Source organism: Aythya ferina, assembly GCF_964211825.1.
Source record: "Aythya ferina genome assembly, chromosome: 5".
NCBI classification, from domain to species: Eukaryota; Metazoa; Chordata; class Aves; order Anseriformes; family Anatidae; genus Aythya; species Aythya ferina.
In genome coordinates, this window is record NC_140301.1 from 1,497,416 (window position 1) to 1,525,051 (window position 27,636).

The 27,636-nt window shown below is 38.3% G+C and overlaps 1 protein-coding gene across 1 annotated transcript in view; it reads left to right on the forward strand.

Moving 5' to 3' along the window:
• Positions 1-26,622, forward strand: part of DKK3 (dickkopf WNT signaling pathway inhibitor 3) — a 28,676-nt gene extending 2,054 nt beyond the window's left edge. Inside the window, exons 2-7 of the mRNA XM_084519850.1 lie at positions 428-565; positions 1,061-1,144; positions 20,459-20,551; positions 22,243-22,387; positions 24,820-24,976; positions 26,266-26,622. Coding sequence (XP_084375976.1) covers positions 428-565; positions 1,061-1,144; positions 20,459-20,551; positions 22,243-22,387; positions 24,820-24,976; positions 26,266-26,509 — 861 coding nt within the window. The 3' untranslated portion in view covers positions 26,510-26,622. The remainder of the gene's footprint in view (positions 1-427; positions 566-1,060; positions 1,145-20,458; positions 20,552-22,242; positions 22,388-24,819; positions 24,977-26,265) is intronic.
• Positions 26,623-27,636: the final 1,014 nt, after the last annotated feature.

The following is a 27,636-nucleotide window of genomic DNA, read 5'->3' on the forward strand; positions in this document are numbered from 1 at the left end:
CCTGTGACTCCCTCCTGCCTGAATATTTTCTCCCCTTTGTCAGGTGGGAAAGTGTGTCTGAAGCAGTTAGTGCTTTTCTGGGAAAAAGAGACAGACAGACTCTTAACCAGTGTTGGCCTGTACAGATACCAAATTGTCTCTTGTCTCAGCACACTTTTTCCTCACAGAAACTGACTTCAGCTCATTATTTAAATTGTCCAGAACTCAAGGGCTTAGCTCTCCAGTGTTTCTATAGTTAATTAAAAAAGCTGCTGTGATTGCTATGTGAAATAGCTAAGTGAGTGCTCCCATACAGAGGGATCTATATTAACAGCATCATACAATTAAACAGGGCATTACTGAAGGATGGAAAAGATATGTTGCTTGTTCTCTTTTATGTAATCATTTCAGCTTGCTAATTTTCAGTTGGTTTATTTAAATTTGGCAGATGGAAGCTGAAGAGGAAGGGGCAAAAAAACTATCAGAAGTAAACTTTGAAAACTTGCCTCCCAGCTACCATAACGAGTCCAACACAGAAACCAGAATTGGTAATAAAACTGTTAAGACTCATCAAGAAATTGATAAGGTATGAGAAAACTTACATACCAAGCTGTTCATTCTCACTTGACCTTTTCTTCAAAAGTAAAAACAATTTTGCGTGTTTTGCAGAGAAGCATGAGAATTTGAAGCATAAGCTTTCCTGATGATAATTACTTCTGGATTTTATTGTATCTTATTTTTGCCTGATAGGTTTAGGGGTGTATAATATAAAAGTTTAATGTAAAATAATTATTTTGAAAATAAATGAATACTATGTGTAGAACCCAGGTATGGCAATTGCATAGGTAATGAAAGAATGATCATTTCTCACTCTGTTAGCTTCATTACAGTGATGTTTCAAATAGTTAAGGAGTTAACCTTGTCATCTACTTTTTTCCTCCAAATAAGGATTTTGCCTGAGTGCCAGGAAGATGGGAAATAGCAGGGTGGGAATTAATTATAGAAGAATAGGACTGAGAGTAACAAAGGACTATAATTTAAAAATGTATTTTGATTTATTGTTGTTCTTTTGCCATATCAGGTTACAAATAACAAAACCGGATCAACAATTTATTCTGAGACAGTTATTACATCTATAAAAGATGGAGAAAACAAAAGAAATCATGTAAGTGAGCACATTTATTCCTCTTGAAAGTTAAACAAATACTTTAAATTTACCTTTCTGAAGAAAACAATATAGTTCGTAGTTTGGCATAGCCAAATTTCTGAATGTTTTAAAACACAAAACTATTAATGTAAGCAGTCGTAATGTTTTGTTGTTGTTGTTCTTGTAGTTTTTGTTTGTTTGATTTTAATTAGTTTAACTTAGGAAAACTATATTACAAATTTGTGGGGGAGTTTCAATGTTGCAGTTAACTGAGGTGGTTGATCTTGATCTGAATATTGAATTTGTCAATCAAATGTAAGTGTTGTACTCACACAGCAAAGATAGCTATACAGCCCTTTCCAAAGACTCTGAATAAACCCTCAGTATAACAGTGCTCCATGGATGCCCTCCCTGTCTGCGCTTTTGGTTTTCATAGCGGAATTGTTTTGTAGACTTTTAACTCTAGAAAACAATCCCTATTTGTCTGTCTTGAGGAGACAGTAGAATCAGTGGAACAATATATGGCTCCATTTGCTTATCAGCCTTGCCTGGTGGTGAGAACTGGTTCTGAAATGTCACTTTGGGGAGGGGGAAAGTGGAGGACAACTCCCTTTACCTCTGGAAACAGGATTGTTCAAAGATTCAAAAAGAAGTTTAAAAGATTAAGAATATTCTTTACTCAAGTCTTGCAAATACAGGTACATTTGCTAAATGACAGTAGACAGTAGTCTCATTAGAAGTTCCTGTCCTGAATGCACGCTCAAGATGTTTCTGAGAAAGACAGGTGGTGAAGTGGATGTATCAGATGATATCGTATTTTTCTGTGAAAATAACATAATTACCCTTGGAATTAATGAGAAAATGATTCTGCATGTAGAGAATTTTTCCTGACAGATCTTTTGCTTGGTAAAGAATCACAATGAAAAGCAGAGTGTAGTGTAAATACCATCTACTAGCTCATCCTATGTCTATCACCGAATGTCTAGTGGCAGCATGGCCTTTTGGCTAGTGGATTCTGAGTATTTAAATGATCTTTTCTAATACTGATCACATTGGTTTAGTATTTCTGCCAGACTAATTCTGCATGTTCCATGGATCAAGTTGTTTTTATATCCTACTGCAAGAACCTGTACCCCTGTGTTTTCTAAGTTCCCTTTTGCTGTTGATGCAAGTGAAGGTTTTGTTTGTTTGTTTGTTTGTTTGTTTTTTGCTTATGACTGAAAGGAATACTTATCTCCATTAACCTCCCTTGTGCTGCAGATGTAAGGGCAGATAGTCATCTGGTTTTAGTCATCTGTTTTTTACTGAAATTTATTACTGCAGAAGACACTACATTTATACGTGTATTTTCTTTATACTTATGAGCATCTAAATTCCTAGATATGAGCACTTAAGCTTATACATTCATCATGAAAAATCTAATTGTCGTGTTTAGGTAATAACTAGAAAATCAACTTTTGCCTGGTGGGTGTTTTATATTCTACCTGAAACTGATCCTGGGCACTCCCCCCAGCTCTCTCTACACCACTCCAATTCACAACAGATTGTTGCACTTTTTAGTTTGGCGTATCATTTTCCTTTCACTCCAAAGTCAGAAGGCAGACTAGATTAGAAAACTAAACGGTCCAGCAATTCTAGCAAATCTCAGGTACACTGCTGCAGCAACAACCAGATGTTAAGCCTTGCAAAGCCTCTGCCATTGAGTGTGATGGTCAGCATGTACTAAGTTAGAACAACTGTTAGGTTTTCTTCAGATACTTTCATGCTCTTACTAGGACAGGACTTGCCAGTGTTTCCTCTGGTAGCTGGCTTTGTCTAACTAATAGTTTATGATTTAATTTAGTTTAACTTGTCCTGGCTTATTTTAGTCTAACTTTCTTCCAGTTCTCTCTTGGAAGTTTTCCTACTATTTTATAAGACATTAGAAAAAGAAAAAAATGGTAGTAGTTCCTATTTTATTAGGTGTAAATCCTGAAATGTGAGCATCTTCTCTGCTGTCATCCAGTGACTAAGTTTTCCGTCTTTCAGCTCATGTTTTTATACTGATATTAAAGCTGGGAATGGCAAATAACAAAATTAAGTTGCTTGTGCTTTCTTTTTAACTGTTTGACAAAGGTTATAGATTTAATGGTAAGACAAGATACAAAACAAATTGCAAGTATACTGAGGTACAAGTTGGTTTTATAGAAAATGCTAACATATTCCAAGATGCTTTTTAATAATGAAATATGTGTAATGAAGGCAACTTAAATATCTTTTTTTTTTTTTTTTTTTTTTTTAAACAAGTATGGTCATCATCTTCAAAACCAGTGTACAGAAGCAAATCTTTCAACTGACTGGGACACAACACTAATGTATTCTTAATGTATTTCGCTTACTCGTTGTATCTATTTGTTCTTCACAGCTATAAAAATATTTATAATTTAGTTTTCTCCAATGATCATACAAAGTTCCTTATAAGCTTCTTATAACTAGTGAAAGATATCTGTGTTCTCCTTATGGGAAAGTTGCCTCACTTAATAAGGTAGTGCTGTGTCCAGAACCAATATAGCGATTAGTCTTCCAGATAAATACAACTAGCTGAATAATTTTTCTTTCTTATACTTCATGGTGGAAAACCTCATTGAACTGATTGCATTAACTTCTAATCGTTTAGATCCTGGGGAGCTTTTTTCAACGATCTTTCTGCAGCAGCTACTGAAACAAAACATTTGTTAATGTTTATTTGTCTCTCACACTCTTTTGACCTTTGAGCATGCCCATGGTACAAACACTTAATTTAAAGGTTGCCAAGTTAGAGAAAACACTAAATGGGAAAAGCAACCAACAGTCATATTTGATTCTTGTTTAAGGGACCAGGCAGATCTACATATATTAATGTATCTAAGAAATACCTAACAGAATCAAATCCAAAACTACTTGAAAACTTTAAACATTAAGGAAGAATATACTTAGGGTACTGCTAGGCTGCAGAACTATTTTAGGAGTAATTCCAAGACATTGAGAATTGGAAAATTTGGTGTAATCCAAAAAAGTTTTTCCACTGGAAAAACTGTAAAAAAAAAAAAAAAAAAAAAAAAAAAAAGTTGAAAAAAATGCTGCCAAGGAGAGCTCTACCAAATGGAAGAAAAAAGTACAAATTAAAAAGTACCATTGTTCAGATCTGTCAACTTAAGAAAACAATATTGGGAAAATGAGTCAAAGGAGTTGCCAAAAACTTTGCACTGTCTCCTTAGGTCATTCTTATATACGTTAATTTTCATATGTGAGGTGTCAAGTGACATTGTAGGATGCCTCAGTCACTTTCCAGGCAGCAGGTTTTCCAGACCACTGGAATATGGAAGAGTTACTCTACTTCCTGGCTGCTTATTTTAAATGTTAGCAGCAAAGTAATACATGTATAGCTATTGTATTCTGTGGGCAGTTTGAAAGGAAAACCTTTCTGTGGGCCTCTAAATACGGCTAGCATATGCTGTTCTGTAATACACATCCTTGATACCCATCAGTGATTCATCCTGCTGTGTAGTGTAACACAAGTGGTTTAGTATATTTGTAGCTACAAGTATTGATGATCATCTGAAAAGGGGCAGATAGCGACGTTTTGTTCTGAGGATGGAGATGCTGGTAGTAGAGGCTGTGAGGAGCCAGCCACTGGGAACTGGCCCACTGTTCTAATGCTATTCAATCACAGAATCACAGAATTTCTAGGTTGGAAGAGACCTCAAGATCATCGAGTCCAACCTCTGACCTAACGCTAACAGTCCCCACTAAACCATATCCCTAAGCTCTACATCTAAATGTCTTTTGAAGACTTCCAGGGATGGTGACTCCACCACTTCCCTGGGCAGCCTGTTCCAATGCCTAACAACCCTTTCGGTAAAGAAATTCTTCCTAACATCTAACCTAAAACTCCCCTGGCTCAACTTAAGCCCATTCCCTCTTGTCCTGTCACCAGGCACGTGGGAGAACAGACCAACCCCCACCTCGCTACAGCCTCCCTTGAGGTACCTATAGAGAGCAATAAGGTCACCCCTGAGCCTCCTCTTCTCCAGGCTGAACAAGCCCAGCTCCCTCAGCCGCTCCTCGTAGGACTTGTTCTCCAGACCCCTCACCAGCTTCGTCGCCCTTCTCTGCACCCGCTCAAGCACCTCCATGTCCTTCTTGTAGCGAGGGGCCCAAAACTGAACACAGTACTCGAGGTGCGGCCTCACCAGAGCCGAGTACAGGGGGACAATCACCTCCCTAGCCCTGCTGGTCACACTGTTCCTGATACAAGCCAGGATGCCGTTGGCCTTCTTGGCCACCTGAGCACACTGCTGGCTCATATTCAGCTGACTATCAACCATCACTCCCAGGTCCTTCTCTGCCTGGCAGCTCTCCAACCATTCCTCTCCCAGCCTGTAGCTCTGCTTGGGGTTATTGCACCCCAGGTGGAGGACCCGGCACTTGGCCTTGTTGAACTTCATGCAGTTGACCTCAGCCCATCAGTACAGCCTATCCAGATCCTCCTGCAGAGCCTTCCTACCCTCAAGCAGATCGACACACGCACCTAACTTGGTGTCATCTGCGAACTTACTGAGGGTGCACTCGATGCCCTCGTCCAGATCATTGATGAAGATATTAAAGAGGACTGGCCCCAGCACCGAGCCCTGGGGAACGCCACTAGTGACTGGCCTCCAACTGGACTTGACTCCATTTACCACAACTCTTTGGGCCCGGCTATCCAGCCAGTTTCTAACCCAACGAAGCATGCGCCAGTCCAAGCCAAGAGCAGCCAGTTTCTTGAGGAGAATGCTGTGGGAGACAGTGTCAAAAGCCTTGCTGAAGTCAAGGTAGACCACATCCACAGCCTTTCCCTCGTCCACCCAGCGCGTCACTTTGTCATAGAAGGAGATCAGGTTCGTCAAGCAGGACCTGCCTTTCATAAACCCATGCTGACTGGGCCTGATCGCCTGCTTGCCCTGCAAGTGCTGTGTGATGACTCTCAAGATAATCTGCTCCATGAGCTTCCCTGGCACTGAGGTCAAACTGACAGGCCTGTAGTTTCCCGGGTCTGCCCTCCGGCCCTTCTTGTAGATGGGCATCACGTTTGCTAGCCGCCAGTCAACTGAGACCTCCCCCGATCACCAGGACTGCTGATAAATGATGGTAAGCGGCTTGGCCAGCTCCTCTGCCAGTTCTCTCAGTACCCTTGGGTGGATCCCTTCTGGCCCCATCAACTTGTGCACATCCAAGTGCTGTAGCAGGTCACCAACCAGTTCTTCATGGATAGTGAGGGCCACATCCTGCTCCCCATCCCCTTCCACCAGCTCAGGGTACTGAGTATCCAGAGAACAACCGGTATTGCCGCTAAAGACTGAGGCAAAGAAGGCATTGAGCACCTCCGCCTTTTTCTCATCTCTTGTAACTAAGTTTCCCCCCGCATCCAGTAAAGGATGGAGATTCTCCTTAGTCCTCCTTTTTGTGTTGATGTATTTATAGAAACGTTTTTTGTTATCTTTAACGGCAGTAGCCAGATTGAGCTCCAGATGAGCTTTGGCCTTCCTAATTTTGTCCCTGCACAGCCTCTCTACATCCTTAAAGTCCTCCCTAGTGGCCTGCCCACTTTTCCAAAGATTATAAACCCTCTTTTTTCTCCTAAGCTCAAGCCACAATTCTCTGTTGAGCCAGGCTGGTCTTCTTCCCTGCCAGCTCATCTTTGGGCATGTGGGGACAGACCGTTCCTGTGCCATTAAGATTTCCCTCTTGAAGAGCGCCCAGCCTTCCTGGACCCCTCTGCCCTTCAGAACCGCCTCCCAAGGGACTCCACCAACTAGTGTCCTGAGCAGCTCAAAGTCAGCCCTCCGAAAGTCCAATACAGCGGTTTTACTGGTCCCCTTCCTGGCCTCGCCAAGAATAGTGAACTCCACCATTTTGTGGTCACTCTGCCCAAGACAGCTCCCGACAATCACATCCTCCACCAGTCCTTCTCTATTTGTGAAGAGAAGGTCTAGCGGGGCACCACCCCTGGTAGGCTCACTAACCAGCTGCGTCAGGAAGCTATCTTCCACGCTCTCCAGAAACCTCCTAGACTGCTTCCTCTGGGCTGTGTATCTGGGCTGTGTTCAGGTATCCTTCAGATTGGTGCCTCTTTAGAACAGCACTTCTGTTTATTTTCGCTCTGCCAAGTAAAAGAAATAGGCACACACTATCACACAAACTCAACTTTTATGCTTGTAGGGAAACTGAATGCTGAAAGCCAAACCTGCCTTATAGGTTCAGTTTATAGGCTTGGCTTGTAAAAGTCAAGGATTTGCACAGCTCCTGCTCTTTAGGTATATAATTGGGTGGTAAATATGAGAATTCATCAAACACCTCAGCAAACCATCTACTCTAAAATGTACAGTATATATAATTTATCACAGTAGTAATTAATAATAATCACAACTCCACAACCCTCATTTCTCATTTATTCTCTGAGCTGAGTTAGAAACCACTGAAATCATTGAAAGTTTTTTTCAGTGATACTTTTGTGCTTTGAATCTTGAGGTGAAAGCTGCACAGGTAGGGAAGGATGTGCCTTAAAACCTATCTGTCTTGCAGTAATAGATCTGCATTCTAACCAGAATCAAATCCAGCACTGGAAAAGCAGTTTCATGGAAAATAAATTGTGCCTACTTTTTAAATCATGATGCCTCTGCTACCCTGTGTCCTCCCACAACAGGTAGAAATATATCTATAATACATATAAATGGTGTATCTGTACACTATGTACATGTGTATATATATACATACATATATTACAGAAACATTAGACATAATCCCCTACACATGCATATTCCTCTCTCAGACATTATTTCTTTTTGGCTTTGCATCACAAAAGTATTCTCTTTAGACTATATTCTTTGTTACTGAATGGCTCAGTTGATAGTATTTTGATAGCCAGAAGAGTATCGGTATTTTAAACCTCCAGAAGAGGAACTAGACTGTTTGCCATTTCTGGCACGGAGACTCATTCTCAAGAGGTGCTGCATTATTTGGAGGCGCCATTTACATTCCCAGACTAACATTCATTTTATCGGATGTCAGTGAGGACTGACAAGTTACCAACATAGATGTCAGGCTTTGATCCATCAGTCTTGCATCACCACAGACACCAAATACAAGCAATAGGTAGTTGTGCATGTTTTTCTGCCTGTATAGGGTTTTACATCCACTTGCTTTTAAGGTTTAAGGTCCAAATATTCTGTAACTTATTTTCCTGGGAATGTAGCCTAGCATGCAAGTTAACAGAGTAACTCCAGTAGAAAGCTCAGTATAGAGTACAGAACATAAAGTAACAGCGCTTTTTATTACCATGTGAAAGTCAAAATGTTTTCTAGTTTGTTGACTAGTTCTATTTCAATCGTGGTACACTAGCCTAGTCAATGAAAAGCAAGCATGAACAATGAAAACTCAAGGAGACAAAATTGATACTGGTAAGATTTACTGCAATAAGATTAGTTGCTTTTCTTAGTTGCATTTGTAGTAGTATTTTATGTAAGGTCTAACTCAAAGCTACTGTACCTAAGATTTTTTTTCTTGTCTGTATTCATCTGTTAAATAAAACTAGCAACTTCTATAGCAAGTAAACTCTAATAGAGGTATATCTGGTTGCTCTCAGTTCTCTTCCTTGCAACTGTGTTTTGAAGATGCTAATGTTTCAGGAAGGTGTACTGGGGAACTGGAGGAGTATCATGCATTTCTCAATTAGCTTTGGCACTATTAAAAACATTACTTTCTTTTGCCTGACCTTGTTGATAGAAACACTTCAGAGCACAACTGTACCTTCTCATTAGTTAGAAGGTACAGGTCACGTTTCTTTGTGGGAGAGTAGAGAGGTGCCTCCAGTGTGATACTGTGCAAGGTGCTTGCTCTCTCTGTGAACAGGTGGATGTGTGCTTTTATACACGTGAGTATTTAGCACCAGCCTTCTGCAAATACAGCAGCTGATTAGTAATTTCGAATACTCTGGTGCTTAGGAAAGAGAACCTGTGATACCAGGCCAGGTTAGAGTGCTGACTGGATCCCTGCAGCTCTGGACAGGGAGTACTGTACCACTGTGGAACTGCTTTTTCAAGCTGACTTGACCTGTTCTGGAAATGAATGTCAGATTTTTTATTTTTTATTTTTTTACAGATTATATGTGAGTTTGACCCTAATGTGTAAATTTAAGAAAGTGACTGGAGAACAAAAGCTCCAGAGTCCTAAAGGTTTGTCTGTAGAGATAGAATAGATAGCAACCCCATTTTAATGGCCTTACAACATTTTTAAGCCTTTAAGTAAGAGATTTCTTTTTACTCTGTTAGTAAGTTAGTAAAAAGAAATAGAAATTAAACATTAACTTCTGGGGTTCTATTTCCCTCTCCAACTTGTAAGACAAGATTTTCTAGAGAAAAATCTACTATAAATGGCCAAGCTCTAGCACATCTTAACCAAACTTGCAGTTCTCTGTGATTATCCAGAACTGCTAAAGTTACTGCTTGATTCCTATTTGAGCAACTTATATGATTTCTCTAAGCATGTTCTCAGCCATATGCAAGAGTTCCACTCTTTGAGATCTGTACTGCTCCAAGGAGAGGAGTTCCTACCAGTGCTGAAGTGAAAATGAACTTTGAAAATTGAGAAGGAAACATTTGTGGAGTGAAAATTGCAATTTGTCCATCAGCAGCACTGCAGGAGAGCAGCTGATGGCAAAAATTTGAACATCCAGGATCTTGGTGCTGATGTCTGCTCCCTTTGGTATGTTAGTATCTCAGGGAAGATGCTCGTTTTAGGAATCCCAGGTTTACATTTGGGTCCCATTTTTTTGTTTCATTTTTTACAGAACTTCTAGTCTCTGGTTACTTGCAGTTGACAACCTTAAGCTATCAATAGACACACTAAGTGCATTGTTGGATTGAAATCCTGGTCTGTCTGTAGCCAAAAATCCCATAATATCTAAAACTGGTAGATTTTGTATACTCAATCATAAAATTCATTAGCACTTTTAGTGTTCTTTTCTGTTAACTGCCCAGTCTGCTCTGTTGGCATCACTTGTTACACAAATCTTGTCTTGACTAGTGCAGTTCTTTTGAAATCACTCCACCCTTTAGGTAGTTCTTAGTGTAGGAGTAGATAAAGGCAATCTTTACTTCCTAGCTAATGCATTTGATTAATGAATGAGCTGTGTCAGTTTTTCAAGTTTATATATTAAACAGTAACTTGAATACATTATTTTACTATTAGTTATAATGTAAGCTGAAGCTTTTTGCAAAAAATGAATGTATAGCTTACAGTGGCAGTCATTTAAAATAGAGAACTTGAGTTTCTCAAGTCCTTTGTAAGCAGAAAATCTGCATGTTATTTCACTCTGTTTTGCTAATTGCTGATTTTTAAGTAGTACGTCTCAACTGCTTGCAAGTCGTAGCTTGCATTTTAAAACAGGACACCTCTTGTAGGCAAGGTCTGCAAGTCCCAAACCACCTAAATTCCTGCAGCAGAACTACTGAACAACAAGGTACAGACATTCTGAACATTTGGCTGAACCCCCTTTTTTTCTTCTTTTCAGTTTCAGTCCTGACAATGTAATGTGTGAAGCTGAAGGGGAGGTGCACATAGCTCATGGGGGCAAGTAGCTTGGGTTAGAGTGGGAAAGGATGTGGAGGTGGATACAAAGGGAGTGAAGATAAAGCCTACGATAAGAAAAAATATGCAATTAGTATTTTGAATTGCTCTTACTCATATATGTTTCTGGAGTACGTAGGATATGCATCTTGTTTGTAGAGCAAGGGACATAGTCTTCTTGTTTTGAAAAGTGTGATGGAGTGTGGATGTAACCATTGGTGTTCATATATAACACTGTAAGCACCAGATACTTCTTACTGATGCAAAAGCTATGAAGAGGTTTAATTTGCTCATGGATGATAGAATGGCCTTACTGTGAGTCACAGCATGTCCCTAAGACCAAAAGTTTTACTGGTCATGTGATATTTGCAGGACTATTGCCAAAAAATCTGAATCTTAGCCTCCATGAATGGAAAGATGTGTCATTAAGTAGTTTGAAACCCTTGTGTGTCGCCTCTGCTCCTACAAGAAGAAAATTCTCCAAGGTGGGAAAGCTCTGTAATAGCCAGCTGAGGTGTATGTCAGAGGCTGTGTCCACATCTTTGTTTACTGATGTGAGTCCATTCTGATCTGGCTTGTTTTCTCAGAGAAAACACTGTGTAGAAAGTTATGGGTCTGTGCAGAGAATCCACACAAGAATGGATATTGTGTGCAAACAAGATGGTTTTGTAATACTATAGGCCTGCAATGATGCAGAGAAAAGTGAGACCTCAGTTTCCATGGACTCAGATATCATGCTTGGTGACCCCGAACAAACAAACAGGTGTAAACAGCTGCTAGATCTTGTCAGAGTGAAGAGAAGCAAAGTGCCTTTTGCTGAGAGATGGGACAAACCAGGCAGGTGTTTGAGCTGAAAACATGACAACCAAAGGTCAGAACATAGATCTTTATCACATTTTTTGCCTTAAATAGCGGCTCAGATTTACAGGCCAAGAACTGATGCAACAACAAATGGGTTATTCCTAATTAAAGGCATCAAATCTTGTTCCCATTTGTGTCAGTGAGAGTCTGAAGTAATTTGGATAACTTTAGTAAATTTACTTTACTAGTAAAAAAAATAGTAGCTAGGATTTCTTTCACATTTTGCTGTTGTGCTAGCTTAGTGTAAGTTTTCTCCTGTCAAGTTTGGCAAAGAAAGTTGTGTTGTGCTAATTAATATTCTGAAAGTAACATTCTTCATTAGTAATTCAGGTCAATGCCTGTGTCTGGGGATGTTTCAAACTTTGCCAGACCCTTGTGTTACAATGTAGTATTTCGTTTCCAGTTCACCTCCAAAAAACAAACAAAATAGAATATTTTTATGCAAAATCATATTTGCTGAAGAACTGCTTCACCATTTTTTTTCTGTCTGAACTCTTACCCTTCGAGTAGCTAAATGATGAAGGGAGAAAGATTTTCTTGGAATAAACTTCTCGTTACCTAAAATAAACTATTACTGTAACACAATCACAATGCCTAGAATTGGTTCAGTGTTCTAGGTGATTGTGTTAGTAAAAACACAACAGCAAATCAGGAAGTTTACCCCTAGAAAGCTACAAAACAAGCTTTCTCTAGAAGAATCAATGTCCATCTGCATTCCTCAGTATCCATCTGACAGTCATACACTATTTCTACAACTTACAGTAATCTTGTTAGTGGTGGAAATCATCTGATTTGTCTGAAACTTTCCATCTGTGGGGAGGTATATATCATGTTTAGTCATCTACTTCTTGTTTTCATACGGGTTGAAAGAACTCTTCTGCAAAAAAAGCCACAGCAAGGGAGTAGTTAGAGTAAAAAGAGCAACTGTTTACTTGGTTTTAGCACAGCCTTCTTACACCTCATGTGTTGAGTTTAGGGAACCAAGGCTGTCAAAATGTTTCTTACAGGTCTTGTCCAAGTTATAGGTAAATATAAAACAAATCAGGAAAGTTTTTACTTTCCAGCTCTACTTGATCTACCTATTTAAACTAAGAGAAATTAAATATTTTTTCATCTCTGTGAGGTAACAGAGAGAGTCAGGAGAATAAATCTTTTATGTGGGCTGGTGACAATTCTGTAAGCTGCTGACAGCTCTTAAGAGATCATAGTACGGACTGTCTTAAGACAGAAGTCAGAGTTCATCACCAATATTTCCTTTGGCCAGACAAGTAGCAAAACAAATCACATTATCGGAACAGCTTTAAAGCAAAAGAGATTTTATTTTTTTTTCCCAGTGGTTTTGCTTTATATAGTTTTAATGTGCTGGCTGCAGCAGGTGCTTATTTGATTTTAAACTGAAACCACATTATCTAATTAACCAGTAAACTTTATCTGGTAGGGTACCAACATGTAACAAAGATTTTAGGAAATGAATGTAAAGCATAACTCTTTTTTTTTTTTTTATCTGATATGATCTCAGAATAATTGAGATATAAAGAATACAGATAAATGTGCCAAACGTGCAGCCAGTTTACATCTGTATTATACATATGTAAGGTGGCTGGGAGGTGGGCCCAGAAACACAGAGTTCCATATACAATGAGCCTAAGCTTTTTCTAATCTTTCCCTGAATTGTAGGAGGGGACGACTAATTAAAATCATTAGAATTACACTTGTTTTACACAAATGTGAGTAGGAGGAGAACAAATGAATGTGCTCTGTGATTGCTTGGTCTTCTGTACAGTTCACAGAATCACACAGAATCACAGAATTTCTAGGTTGGAAGAGACCTCAAGATCATCGAGTCCAACCTCTGACCTAACGCTAACAGTCCCCACTAAACCATATCCCTAAGCTCTACATCTAAACGTCTTTTGAAGACTTCCAGGGATGGTGACTCCACCACTTCCCTGGACAGCCTGTTCCAATGCCTCACAACCCTTTCAGTGAAGAAGTTCTTCCTAACATCTAACCTAAAACTCCCCTGGCTCAACTTAAGCCCATTCCCCCTTGTCCTGTCACCAGACACGTGGGAGAACAGGCCAACCCCCACCTCGCTACAGCCAAAAGATGTGCAAGATGCTGCTAGTCCAGCTTGATGATGTTTTGTACTATGATTTACTGAGTTAAACCATGACAGTTGGAGGAAGGTGGTGATTTGATCTGTTTCTGTTTAGTTTAATTTCATCAAAAATTTGGCAAATATGAGGAAAAAAAAGCTCTGTAGAGTGGTGTCTTCAAATGTATTCTCTTGATAAATGCATTTATATGTCAGCTGAATAAGTCTCATTCTTTCCTTTCTCCTATCTAATTCAAAACTAGCATTTTGGCATCTTTTGCAGAGAGTGTGTCTGTCTGGCCTAACGAGGGACTAGGCCACTTTGATAATTAGTGCTGAGGAATACCATACCAGTGAATGTGAGCTATTCAGTCATGGTGGTTTACTACTGCAGTTAAAGAGAGAACCCCCCTCCATCTTTTCTGCCTGTCTGAATTCTTTATAACAAGTCCATAACTTCTGTTCAGTAGGTAACATACTCTAATATATATTATTATATATATTGGTGAAAAGATATATGGGATGGGAGTTTCAGATTTGTTTACTTATAATTCTGTCTGGAACTGAGTCAGAGCCTGTTATGTGAATTTACATCACATGAGGAATCCCTGAAAATTGTTCCCTTAGAAAGCCCACTTCTCCCAGGGAAAGGAAGAAGCATCTCACAGCATGTAGATAGTTCACATCATGGTATCAGTCAAAGGAAAACCTTCATGGTCTGAGTCCAAGATTTTTCAGAGCCATCAGCAAGGGAACTCCATCTTTACGCAGACATTCAGCTCATCTGTTTTCAAAATCCTCCAGTGCTGGTGGCAGTTTATTTCAATGCTTTCCTATACTCACTATAAGATCTCTGATGATGTAATTTAAACCCTTTCTTTTATCTACAACTCATAGAAAATAAATTATTCCCTTTTCGCTAGAGTATCAGCAGTCATCCACACAGTCAACTCTGCTACAGGCAAAATCCATCGTAGATGAATTCTTACCATGTATTTCTGTTTGAGTATTATCTTTGGCTGACACCTGAAACACAGTAAGTCTGTTGAAACTGTAAGCTACCAAGAGTGTGTATCACATAAGAACAAAGCACCTAAGATTCAGGGTTTGAAGTAAGTTCTGTAATGGATTGGGTACAGATTGGCATCAGCAAGGAGCTGTTAAGTACATAAATCCTGCTTTGTACTGCTTTTCTTTTTGCACAGATGTTTCACATCCTTGCTGTGCAGAGCTATTCTGAACTGTTTTGTTTTTATAAATTTTCAAAATGTACATAGTTTGGTAGTGAATCATGGAAACTTTGTAGCTGCCAATTGTAGAGAGAAAAGATGCCTGCATTGAAACTCAGCCTCAGGGCACACCATTTCATGAGGGCTGTATCTTTGTATGGTTACTGACTATTTAGAAATAATGGCACTTTAGAACTTTGTGGCACAGTTGTACAGTGTTTCTCTAGCTGTTAATTAGCTCAAGACATTTAGACTAGAAACCAAGAGTTTCTAGCAGGGTTTTAGACACACCTTTTAGTCACCAAAACTGGAAGAACTGTTCTTCAATTAATAGATCTAAAGGTAGATGCATTTTTCTTTTAAGACAGTTTATTACAAAATCATTAGGAAAATTTTGTTTAGATACATAAATTAATATTTTCACCTCATTTGATAATCTCAAACTATGGAAAAAAAAAAAAACTTTTCTTAACATGGAGCAATTAAAAATGGAGCATAGGGCTATTGGTTTTGGGTCCCAAACTGTCTAATTCTTCAACTTCTAACTCTATTCTTCAAAATATTCCTTCCCTAACTATAGATTTTAGTGTCCCTATGTATTTAAAAAAGTCAAGTTAGTATATAGCATGACACTGAGTTGCAGGAAGGCCTGAAGGAAGATTTTGCTGGAATTTCTACCGTCCTGCCCTGCCTATGGTACACCTGACAAACATGAGAAAAGCTGGACAAACATGCTATAACCTGTTCTGCCTCCTCTAGGGCAAGCGTGTGGGATGAGAAGAGAGTTCTGGTGCTGCAGACAGCTCCAGCAATATGTAGCCCCATACATACAAATGCATATTTCCCACACAGTACTGGGACGTGACTAGTACCATAGTTTGCAACTCACATTTGATCTTTTTACTGTCTTTTTTTATAACGCTAGTCCTTATTTTTGAGTGCTATGTACTTGGCAGGACAGCAGTAAGACTTTTGCTCTGCTAGAAAGTATTACAGAGGTTTTGAGATATTTAAAGGCAAATTAATTCGTATCTCATTAAAAATGAATGCATTATGTGCCCTGTCTAGACAACTGAGAGAGTAGGAGTTGGAACACTACCGCAATTCAGACTGGTAGTAGTTTCCATAGGATGGTATTGCATTCTGTGTACTTCTATCATTTTTCTAATATGTGTAATGCACATAGGATACAGAACTTTTTTTCTTTTTTCTCTTTTTTTTTTTTTCTTTTTTCTTTTTTTGCTTACTACTCAGCAGCTTTTGTCATCTGTTGGAGTCATTTTCTAATTGCCACACCATCTTTTTAGCATTGCTTCCTTTGTTGTGTATCTCCTGGCAAAACTTCATTACCTCTCTGACGTCAGTGAATTTTGTCTCGTCACTTTATGGCTTGTGAACCTGAAAGCCATAGAAGGATAGGAATGATAACTTTGCTTCTTTCTCTGCTTTCTTGGGTTCTAAGCTAAGGTGTAAAGAGCCTGGAAGGAAAGGATAGCCCACGCCAGGCAGTCATTTGGCTGTCCCAGACAAATATAATTTGAAGATACGAGAGGAGTGAAGAGAGAATTTGGTTTAAAATTATCTTTTAGAACGTGGGAGGGAGGATGAGTGGGAAAAGGGAATAGACCAGCTAAATGTCACCATTTTATTTAAAATCAATGGTTCTATTTTGAAAGTCACACAATATAAAAATAGTCTTGAGCGTATTTTCTTGACTACACTTAGTGTGTTAAATACATGCAGTTAATTAGGAGCTAAGGGGGAAAAAAGAAGGGAGTGAAATGAACATGATTTCAGTACGTAATATATAACCAGCAAAAGGGAATGTTAAGGTTATTACCATAGTGAGGTACAGAAACCAGAAGAACACTGCAAATGAAAAGTTTCTTCAAGAAAGTAGATTAACCCATTCTGCTTAGTTCTGCTTTTGTAATTTCAAATGGGACGCTCTTTGCTTCTCCCTCTTTATCCTTAGTGCGTTACATGAGCCGAAGATAACAGGATCCACACTGTAGTTGTCTACACTCACCAGTCAAGGACAGTCTGTCAGAATAGCCCATAGTGCCTTCTAGTTCAAAGGCTTGTTACTGGTGAAGTGTAAAGGTCGTTGTATCACACTGAAAGAAAACATTTTAGTTCTGTGCCTTTTCACACACATATAAACATTCAAACAGAAGGAAAGTACCCTTGTCAAAACCTGTTAATGCTTACACCATGTCTTACTTGAACATTCTTAAGCTGTCTCACACAGACATCTGTTTCAGATTTCTGGTAGTTGTGTTAGAAGCATACTTAACCACCAGTACTGTCAGTCATTTTTTTAATCTCACATAAGGCGCGTAATCATTCCTTAAGAAAGCAAATTACAACTTTGGCATAATGTGCCAAAGACAACAAAACTGAAGTTTCAGCAGTAGTTGTTTTAATAGCCTAACTCAAACTACAGAGAATCTTTTCCACAAATTCCAATATTTTGTTCTTGCCTCTTTATTTTTTTTTTTTCCCTCAAGGGTTTTGGAACAAATTTCAACCCCCAAATCACTTTCACGTGTTGCAGGATATTCACTGTAGGGTACAATATTATAACAAAAGTCTACAGGATGTGAAGTATGTGCTTACAGGTACTACACTCATCTCCATCATGCTTTCTATTGTGTGGGGGTCCTAGTATACTCATTAATAAACAGGCAGTCCTGCTTTTGCTCTGTATTATTCTTTAGCACTTCTCAAACAGTGTATTTCTTAGCTGCCAGGTAAAATTATGCGGGCATGTCAGAAGCCTGCACTGCCTCTCCCCAGTTTACACACCGTTGACCCTGCAAAAACAAAGCATTCTGAAAAATAACATACTTTACAGGATCCCACAAAGAATATGGATTGTTCAGAATCCATTGCAGCTGATGAAGATGCTTAGTTTTGTTCCTTGTTTAGCAAGTGTTGTGTCTCAAGGTAGCCTGATTAGAAAAGGTCTGGAAAGAAAGAAAGAAAGAAAAAAAAAAAAAAAAGAAAAAAAAGAAAAAAAAAGGAGAAATGGTCATGCATCTGCATGTGTAAGAATTATTGGGTTTTGCATTGACTGTGGATTATAAACATTGACTGGTTTGGAGCATGGCACAAAATTTCACAGCTTTAAGAAAGCTTATGAAAAGAAGTTTATTCCATGCCAGGAAAGAGAACTGTAAAAGAACTTTTTTTTCCCCAGCTGAAAACCTCATAATACTTGGGGTCTTAATTGGTGGGACACAATTCAATAAGAGGGGAAAGGCAGGGGACTCATTAGTGCAAGAGAAACCGGTGACTGGAGAATTGCAACTTAGATGTTAGGTGGTTTTAGAGCTAGAGAGAGGGTTATTCCACGAGCTTAAAAATGATTATGGCAAGATTTCTCCTCTGTGGAAAGAGACAATTGGAAAAACTGACTACACTGAGACCTGGCTATTTGCCTGAAAGTGGATGGAACAGGAATGAAACAGTATAGTTTATTCGAAATATGGTTTATACAAGAATATGGTTTATAAAAGAAGCTGACAAAGCTATGGGTAGAAACTTGGCCAGAAATAGCATGGCGGCTAAGGAGAAGTGGCTAACTACTAACTTGAAACCACAAAAACTCAAAGGTACTGTAGAACACTTGCATTTTGACCCACCTGATTATGTAGCAGCACAAAAGCAAACAAGAAGAACATATACGGGATAATGAAGCTGCAAAAGCATTATGACAATAGATAACGGCCTAGACCCAACAATGATCATCTCCTAAAATAGCTGAAAGGACTGCTTAATTATAAACACATAACCCACATATAACTTCACTGACTTGAAAAGAATCAGGCTTTGGCTTCTGTTCTATGTCCTGGATAATCAAACTCTTTGAAAACATCTCAGATGGCCAAAATGGTTAACTTAAACAAAGAACTGCTCTTCATGCAGAGCAGCCTTGTCTCATACCACACAAGAAGCTTTTATAATGTTAAATATGGAGACCTGAAGACAGTATAGCTGCTTTGTCTTTCAGTGATTATAGCAATTTAAGAGCTTCATTTAAACTTCTTGATGAGTTAATTTTCAGCCCAGCTGATCATACAGAAACAAAACCCAGCTGGGATGGCATGGAAAAAGTCAGTTTGGGGAAAATCATCAAAAAAAAAAAAAAAAAAACAAAACAAAACAAACAAACAAACAAAAAAAACTTGGTAAAAACTTTCAATAAAGGTTGCATAAATGACAGTTAGGCTGCACCAAGAAGTGAGATTAGTATCTACCAAGGAGCAGTCAAGTTCTTTCTTCAGAGAATTCAGGGATTTTTAATTCCTTATTGTGTACTGACTAACACAAAGATAGCATCAGCCTTGTGATGGTACAAACCAGTGATGAAATAAAAGTGACTTAGACAGGAATAGTGCTAAGATTTATTCTTTTGTTGGCTTGATAGTTACCTGGAGAAGACAATTTTAGAATAGGATTAATCACTTGTTTTTTTGAGAGGTAATCGTTAGATGTGAAGAAAAAAGATGTCCTCCCTGTGAACCAGAAACTTCAGGGTTACACAAACTATACACTGACTCTCTGTATTGCAGATTCTTCCTCAATGCCATATCTAAACAGCGTGCAGAGTTGTTTTGTACTTTAATTATGCTCACCCCCCGAATAAAAATCCCTGGCAAAGAATTTCTGGTCAGTATTTGTATGTTAGCCCTGTGCAGCACGAACAAAAAGCAAGCAATCTCTACCTCGGTGCTGGTGGGACCTCTGGGCAAAGAAACATCAGTTGGAGTCTGTGATTGAGATGGGAACTCAGGTGTCCCTCTCACAGGAACAGTTTTGCTAAGGCCATAAAACGCTTCCAGGCTTGAAAAGCATGCCCAAGCAACTTGCTAGCCTGAAGCCTGTTGGAACACCTTAGCTGAGTAGCAAAGGCTGATGCATTAGGGAACCATCTCCCTTTGGGCTGTCATTGCTTGCTTGAGGAAGCTGGCCAAGCTGCTGAGTTTTGGAGGTCAGCACTGATGTTGCTGGGGAGGAGGAAGGAGGACAGCATAAAGCTACCTGGCCTGGGATTAAGAAAGCTGTTCCAGAATGATCTCCCACAGAGCATAAAGATGCTCTTGGCTGCTGCAGCTCCTGTATCGTAGACTCTTTCTTTCAGTCTTGTCCCATTCTAAAAAACAGCAAATAAGTCAATTGTGATTGAACTCTAATACAAGTAAAATAGTTTTAACGGAAGTGTCTTCAGGTTGCTTGTTTTTCCTCAAGAGAGCAGAACAAAGAGAATTCATTTTCTCAAGGTTGTTGGTATTAATATTTACACGAGATGTGAAGCCACCTAATTGTTTGCAGCCACATCGTTCTATTAAAAACTGTGGTTGTGTGAAAAAACTAAGAGAGCTTTTTTCCCTTGAGTCCCAAATAAGAGATACAATCAATCAAGACCTTCTTTCTGGTGTTTCAAGGAGAAGTATGGATTTCCATCATAGTGGCAAACTACACCTTTTATTTATTTATTTATTTATTTATTTATAGGAGTGTATCATTGATGAAGACTGTGAAACAGGGAAATATTGCCAGTTCTCCACTTTTGAATACAAGTGTCAGCTCTGTAAAACCCAACATAAAGTAAGTTCTGAAGTGATTCGTGATTTTATGTAGTCTTTAAACACTTACTATGTAAATTCTTGGTGTTAACGTAAATAAATTAAAATCATTACCTAAGAAGATGCACAGCTTTGTGTATTAGTAGATACATAGCATTTTTTTCCCCTGCCTGTTATCACAACTAAGGTATAAGGTTACATTATTTGAATATGTGAACCTTAGGAAGCAGTAAATTCCTGTCTTTTGAGATAACAGAAGTGTTTTTGGCAATAGTTATGCTTAGGTTATCTTGTGTAGGTGACAGGTACCTGAAAAGCTCAGGCTTCTTCGCAGTGAAAAAACAATTTAAGAGCAATCAGCTGAAAACGGCCTTCATCTAGCTGTCCCTTTTCACCTACATTCTGCTGATGGCCTCTTGTGAAACAGTTGTTGTTCAAAGCATTTACAGGCCATTAAGTTGAAAAATCCTGGCATTGCAGTAAAATCCTGTAATCGATACGATTAACATCTTTTCCTGAAACGATGTAAATGATTTAAATGCTTTAAATTCTCGATAATTTCAGGAAGCTGTATTGACTTTAGTAGATTGAATGGAAGTCCTGAATTATCAATCTTTTGTCATTAGGAAAGCTCATTCATACTTTAGAAAGTGTTAAAACGGATCATTTTTCTTGTTAACATGGAGTCATTAAAAATCAATTGGGATGTAACTGAAACCTAAAAGCCCTATTTCTCCATACAGTGTTCAGTAGAGCATTCGTAGAAAAAAAATAAAAATTTGGTCCTGGCTACATTCCTGTTGCACAGTGAGTTCAGTGAAGTGAACTGACTGTGAAGTGTGAAAGTGAAGGTGGCTGGATCAACTTCCTGACCTAGACCCCTCACAATTACAAGATATTTGTCTTTATAATTAGCAGTGTAGACCTACTACTTACCCAGTGTTAAGTACCTCCTGTGGGATCCACTGTGAAAGAAATTGATTTTGTATGGGTGCCCAGAAAGGGCTTTACACTGACAAAAAAAAAAAAAAAAAAAAAAAAAAAGTCACAGTGCTTTCGCTGGGTTGATTTATTAGCTGTGTGTATTAGCTGAAACACAGGGACAGTTGTCATACAAAGCTATCCTCAGGTAGAGATTTACACTTCTGATTTTCTGATTTTTTTTCCAGAGATTTTTTTTGTATCTTGGTTACAAATGAAATCTGATTCTTATTACAACTAAAAATTGGAGTTTAAGATTTTGTTTTGCTTTGCTCTTTGAAAGCAATCCTTCTTAACAAATTGTAAATTATGGACTGCATTTAACATCGGAAAAATCAGAAATGGTTTCCATTGATAATGTTTCATTTATTTTTTCTCCTTGATTGCAAAAGTCTGCCCTGAAGTACACATTACACTGCAGGATGTCTGGCTGCTGACTAATTTTCATATAAGAGCTAAAAAACAATTTAGATTTTGTAAGATTGAAAGAATAATAGTATAGAAGGGGTGCCATTATTCTACTGTAGATGTGCCTGTCCAGTAAATACTTTGGTGTATGCTAGAAGTTGAGAACCTAAGCAATTCTGTTTAAACAATAGAAATGTTACATTATTTAAGCCACATCCATGCAGCTGCCTTCAAGAACAAGGTCTAAATCCACGTTTAGCTGTCTACTGATACAGGCAATTAGTGCTAGAGCGACAGCTGTCACATGTTTTTTCCATTTGCAAGCATTGCTCACGGGATGTTGAATGCTGTGGAGACCAGCTTTGTGTTTGGGGCGAGTGCAAGAAAGCCACCTCAAAAGGAGAAAACGGCACCATTTGTGAGAACCAACAAGACTGCAACCCAGGAATGTGCTGTGCTTTTCAGAAAGGTACAGTGGTTTTGCTTTTTATCCTATTAATTTCATAATACAGGAGTGTTAATATTTAGCTCTTTTGCTCAGGTGAAGCAGATAGACCTCTATGGAACCAGTAGGTCATTATGCCTTAGCCTGGGGCATGCACTGTGTTAACTTCATTAGAAAAGCTTTAATAGAATTAGGAGTGAGAAACAGCCTGATAGGAGTGCACAACAGCAAAAGAAAAGCACACTGTACATTAGAGAGAAGAACAGAACAAGTAGCACAAAAATCTGATGTCTTAAAAGTATCATTTAAAAGAAGCAGAGATCTATGTCAAATTTTCATTCAGCATAGTAAAAACAGAATTTAAAATGTGTTAAATTAGTAGACCATCAGCGTCAGGCTACAGATAGTCTTCATACTTGAGAGTTTTATATGAGGCGTCTCAGGGTACTGCGCTCTATGCAATACTGACTGGACAGACAAATGGAACAATGTTCCAGACTATGCTGTCAGTCCACATTGGAACATGAAACTTGATTTACAAGGGAAAGGAAGGAGAGGAGAACAAGATATGAGAAAAAGATACCAGACCTGATATCAATCCTAAATCCTGCCTGGTCAGGGTCCAGCTTGTTACTGTTTACTACCCACTGGTTCTTCACAGCTTTTACACTAGTTCACCATAATTTAGTAGTAACAGAATACAAGTCTAACCCTCTTAGCACTCCACATAGATACTTTTCTATATTGCTGTTTTTCTAGTTCTTGCTATGAGCAGCAGATGACTTTGTCCATTCACCAATAGTTGGGGTGCCTGTCCCACCCTCAGCTTGCTAGTGGATCAGGCTGGAAGGGCACTTCAGAAGGAAAAAGCTCATTTCAAGCACCAAATCTAAAGGCAAGTAGGTCTGTTCAGCTTTTCCTTGTTAATTCAGAGCATTACAGCACAGACCTTCCAAGTTAAATTAGTTTGCTTTCAGCAAGCTTTGTTTAGAGCAGTTGTGGCTTATTTTCCCCTTCACGAGGTACCTTCTTAACACATCTATGTTTTGCTAAGCTTTACTAGAGATTTCTCTGTAAATTCTGATCCTGAAATGAGACAAAGACCACTTCTATAAATGCCTATTACTTTCCTCATATAGGTCTTCAAACCTCTGCTGGTGTTGTAAAGTTGAGTAAATCAGGAATACACATCCATTAGTGTCTTTAGTACTAGGCTTGGCTATTGTGAAGGTAATAATGGCTGTTGTAGTTCTGATCTCCTATGGAATTTGAACAAGATGTCTTCATGATTATTATATACGTTCACAGTAATTTTGAGTATAAGTTACTGCTTGGCTTGAAATGAAATTCAGTACAAACATGTAACTCAGGAAGGAACAACACAATAGGTAAGAAGATTGACTAAACTTAATGGATCACAATCATTAAAACTTATCAGAATTGTCAATTAACAGCAAATAATTTTTCTTCTTTACAGTTGCCTGCTTCAGCAGTTCTTTAGGTTCTCAGGTTAGGTGTGAGTGGAAGTAAGGCCTAACCTGAAGGCCTTTCTCCATCAGTAAAACATTGGAGAAGGTTGTCCTAATACAGACTGGACTGTATCTACTTTTTTTTTATTATTATTATTTAAAAACTGTAGTAAGCCATGGAACATTCACTATTCAAGATAGAATCTGTTTTGGAATTAGCAACCAATGAATCATACACATTAGAAGCGTGTATATATTTTGCATGTATACATATATTGATGACTCATTACAGAAAAATTCAGAGCTCCCCCATTTTATTGTACCATACCACAAAAAGTGAGGTGAATGAAGACCAGAAAACAGAGATTTGAAAGGAACATCTGGGAGAGCAGAATTCAAAATAGACACTAAGTTAGTAGCATCAGGAAACCCAAAACCATGTGTTATTCTATATAATTCCTTATACAGGTTGAAATGTACAGAAAAGAAGGATGCCAAGCCCCTACTTACTGTAGAATTCTTATAACAAATTAAATGGCTGAGTTGTAGGTTTTGTAACCTGCCTGCTTTAGTCTGAACAATTGCATTTGAAACCTCTGAGAAAAAAATAAATAGTTCTGCCATAGAGATTTCTACGTTCAGATTTTAAACAGTATGCATTGCAAAGGATTCACTGTAATGTCAGTAGTTGCCTTGGGTTTAGAATAGTATTTGAAATCTCCAGTGGAAGGAGTTGTATGGTACCACTGTATTGACAGTAGTCTCTTTGTGATGAGGCAGGAATGGATCTTACTCATTAAGCATAAACAAAGCGTCTTACTCCCACCTAGTGGAAAGAACATTAAGTTATGGCTCCCTAATATATAAGGGGACTTAAAAAACAAGCCCATCTTTTTTATTTCTTGTATATGGACATACATACTAAGTCATCTCAGTTTAGCTGACAGTTAATGACTTCTCATAAAATTAATGTACTCTGGCATGCAGAACTGCTATTTCCTGTGTGCACTCCATTACCTCAAGAAGGTGAACCTTGCCATGATCCTTCAAACAGACTTCTCAACCTGATCACCTGGGAACTAGAACCTGATGGAGTACTTGAGCAGTGTCCGTGTGCAAGTGGCTTGGTCTGCCAATCTCACAGGTAAAGGATCAAAACTGAGCCAGAAAATTGCTTATATAGTTTTCTTTAAGATATAAAACTTGCAGATTCTTTCACACAGTTTTGATGGCTTTTCTCATCAGTAGCTTTGAAATTTTCTCAAACTTACTGCTTTTTCCCACACACATGTGCCTAATTGAGTTTGGCAAAGCCTTATTTCTAGTATGTATGAAGTTTGTATCAGGCTGGTACTGCTTTTTAATCAAAGTAGTAGTAACAGCTGTTTAGAAGCAACATTCTGATTTCATTCTCCATTGTACAGCTCTTGTCCACCAATTTTCTGGTAGATTGGGCTTCTGTTCAATGTTTTGTTTGCTTACATAACAGAAACATGCAGCAGGTATGAACAGGCATGTTTCTGTACTAATGATTAGCTTTACAGGTCATTTCTAACGTAGCAAAAACAGGTAGCTTTGCTTATATTTTCCTTCAGTTTCAAACTAGCCAGAGAAACCAGTTTCCCTACTTAAGATTTGCTGTTCAGACTTAAGACACTTCATACTGTAACAGACCTTTTCAGTATTATTGTGAGTTTCATGGAACATTCAGCAGATTGACCCCATATTTTTCTGCTAGAAGCTAAAACATTAATATGTCATGGCTTTAATCATTCTTTAAAAGAACAGTTATTTGCATTATTAACAGTTCCATTAGGAAAAAGTGAGATCTCTTCAGTTTTGCACTACAAGCATTCTTGGAACACCTGTGTGGTACCTGTGTAATAAACTCCCCAAGTTTGTTACTCCACTGTTATTTTCATTGCTTTAACTTCTAATAAGACAGCTAAGCTGTGATAGAGATGTAAATTATATGTAGATTAAAGTCTCTCTCCTTCTGTGCCCAGTTCGTTCTACTTCAATGACAAACACTGACTTTTTTTGCATACCTTTTAAGGTACAGAATCTTAACTTGGTATTATGACTAACAGAAAGGATTAGTCAAGATTGCTTGTGGCAGAAGGGACAGATTGTGCTGCAGTCCACTGCCATCTTGTGTCCCAATATCAAACATATTATGCTGTTAAGAATTTGGCTCCAACTGTATGTAGAAATCTCATTTTAACTCTCCAGCTGTTAAACTGAAGAGTTAAAATAATCAGATTATAAAATTGTCAGACCCACCATAGATGAACTTATGCACCTAGCACCCAATGAACTTATGCACCTAGCATGCTTTCATGTGTGGAGAAAAAGAAAAATCTTAATAAGGAACTAACAAAAATAACATGAAAAATGTACTGTATGACCAGGTATTTTTCTTTTTTTCAACAGCCACAGTACTACTTCTGTGTGTGAACTGTCCTCCAATGAAACCAGAAACAATGAAAAAGAAGATCCCTCGATCATGGATGAGATGCCATTTCTGAGTTTGATACCCAGAGATATTCTATCTGATTATGAAGAGAGCAGTGTCATTCAGGAAGTACGTAAAGAATTAGAAAGTCTGGAGGACCAAGTGGGTTTGAAGTCTGAGCCTGACTCAGCTCATGACCCATTTCTGGGAGATGAGATATAAAGTCCAAACTCCAGTTTAGTTATTTCTAGAATTTTTTTTTGTCTAGTGTCTTGCTTATATGAACAATACATACTGCTGGATAGAAGTGCAATAAACATCATCTTCATTAAGCATCTTTTTCTGTGCAAACCCGCATGTACAAATTCTTGTTCAATTAATTCCATCTTTGGACCAAACCTTCCAAAGACAAATAAGATATCAGTGTTTCTTTTGGATTAGTACTTTTCCCTAGTACAGTAGAAATAAATATATCAGAACTTGTACTCACTAAAAGACACAAACAAACATACATAATCTTAAATTAATAGGGACTTTACAAGCTACCTTTGAGTATTTCCTGCACATATATTTGGAATTATTTTTCTGGAACAAGAACATCTATTTTACGCTGTTTCAGTGTTTGTTTTTTTTTTTTTTTTTTTTTTCTTCTGTAGGAAATGTGATAGGTGAAGCTGCAACATACAGATTTTATATTCCCCACCACTACCACACACATCTTGGGAGGAAGGATGGAAAGAAAGGCTGCTTACCTTTTTAGATGAATATACCTACATGTTTTCAGCTGTGTACAATGGAAGTTATCTGTTCTGTAGCAAACTTCAGTATGACTGAAAAATGGTGTTCCATAGCTACAGAGTATATCCCTTGAGTTTTTTACTTACATAGGGAAGTATGACCCCACTGCATTAGAAAAAGTCTGCATATAAGTGCACGCTTATACGGAAAAATGTATACAAGAACAAATTGCTTTCTGTATAGAAGCTTTAAACTTGACTGCCCAGGGCTTTATCTCTCAAGGGCAAAATCTATTATTTAAAATTGCAGAACAAACAGCTAAATGGGCTGAATACAAGGAATATAGATTCCCATTGTACACTAAATATATAAATATCAATATATAGAAGAATAGCTCAGCTGTAGTTACAAGGCTATTCCTAAGTTAGAGCTAAATGCAGTGCCATGTATGGCAGCTCTCTGCGCTATGAACACACCTTCTTGCGTAAGATCAATTGAGGGTTCTGTAAACTGCACTCTGTTTTCACTTAGTCTTCTTGAGAGAAAAAGGCAGCAAACAAACTGATTACTCTGAGCAGTGAGTCAACCTAGATTGCTTCTTGTTCATGTTC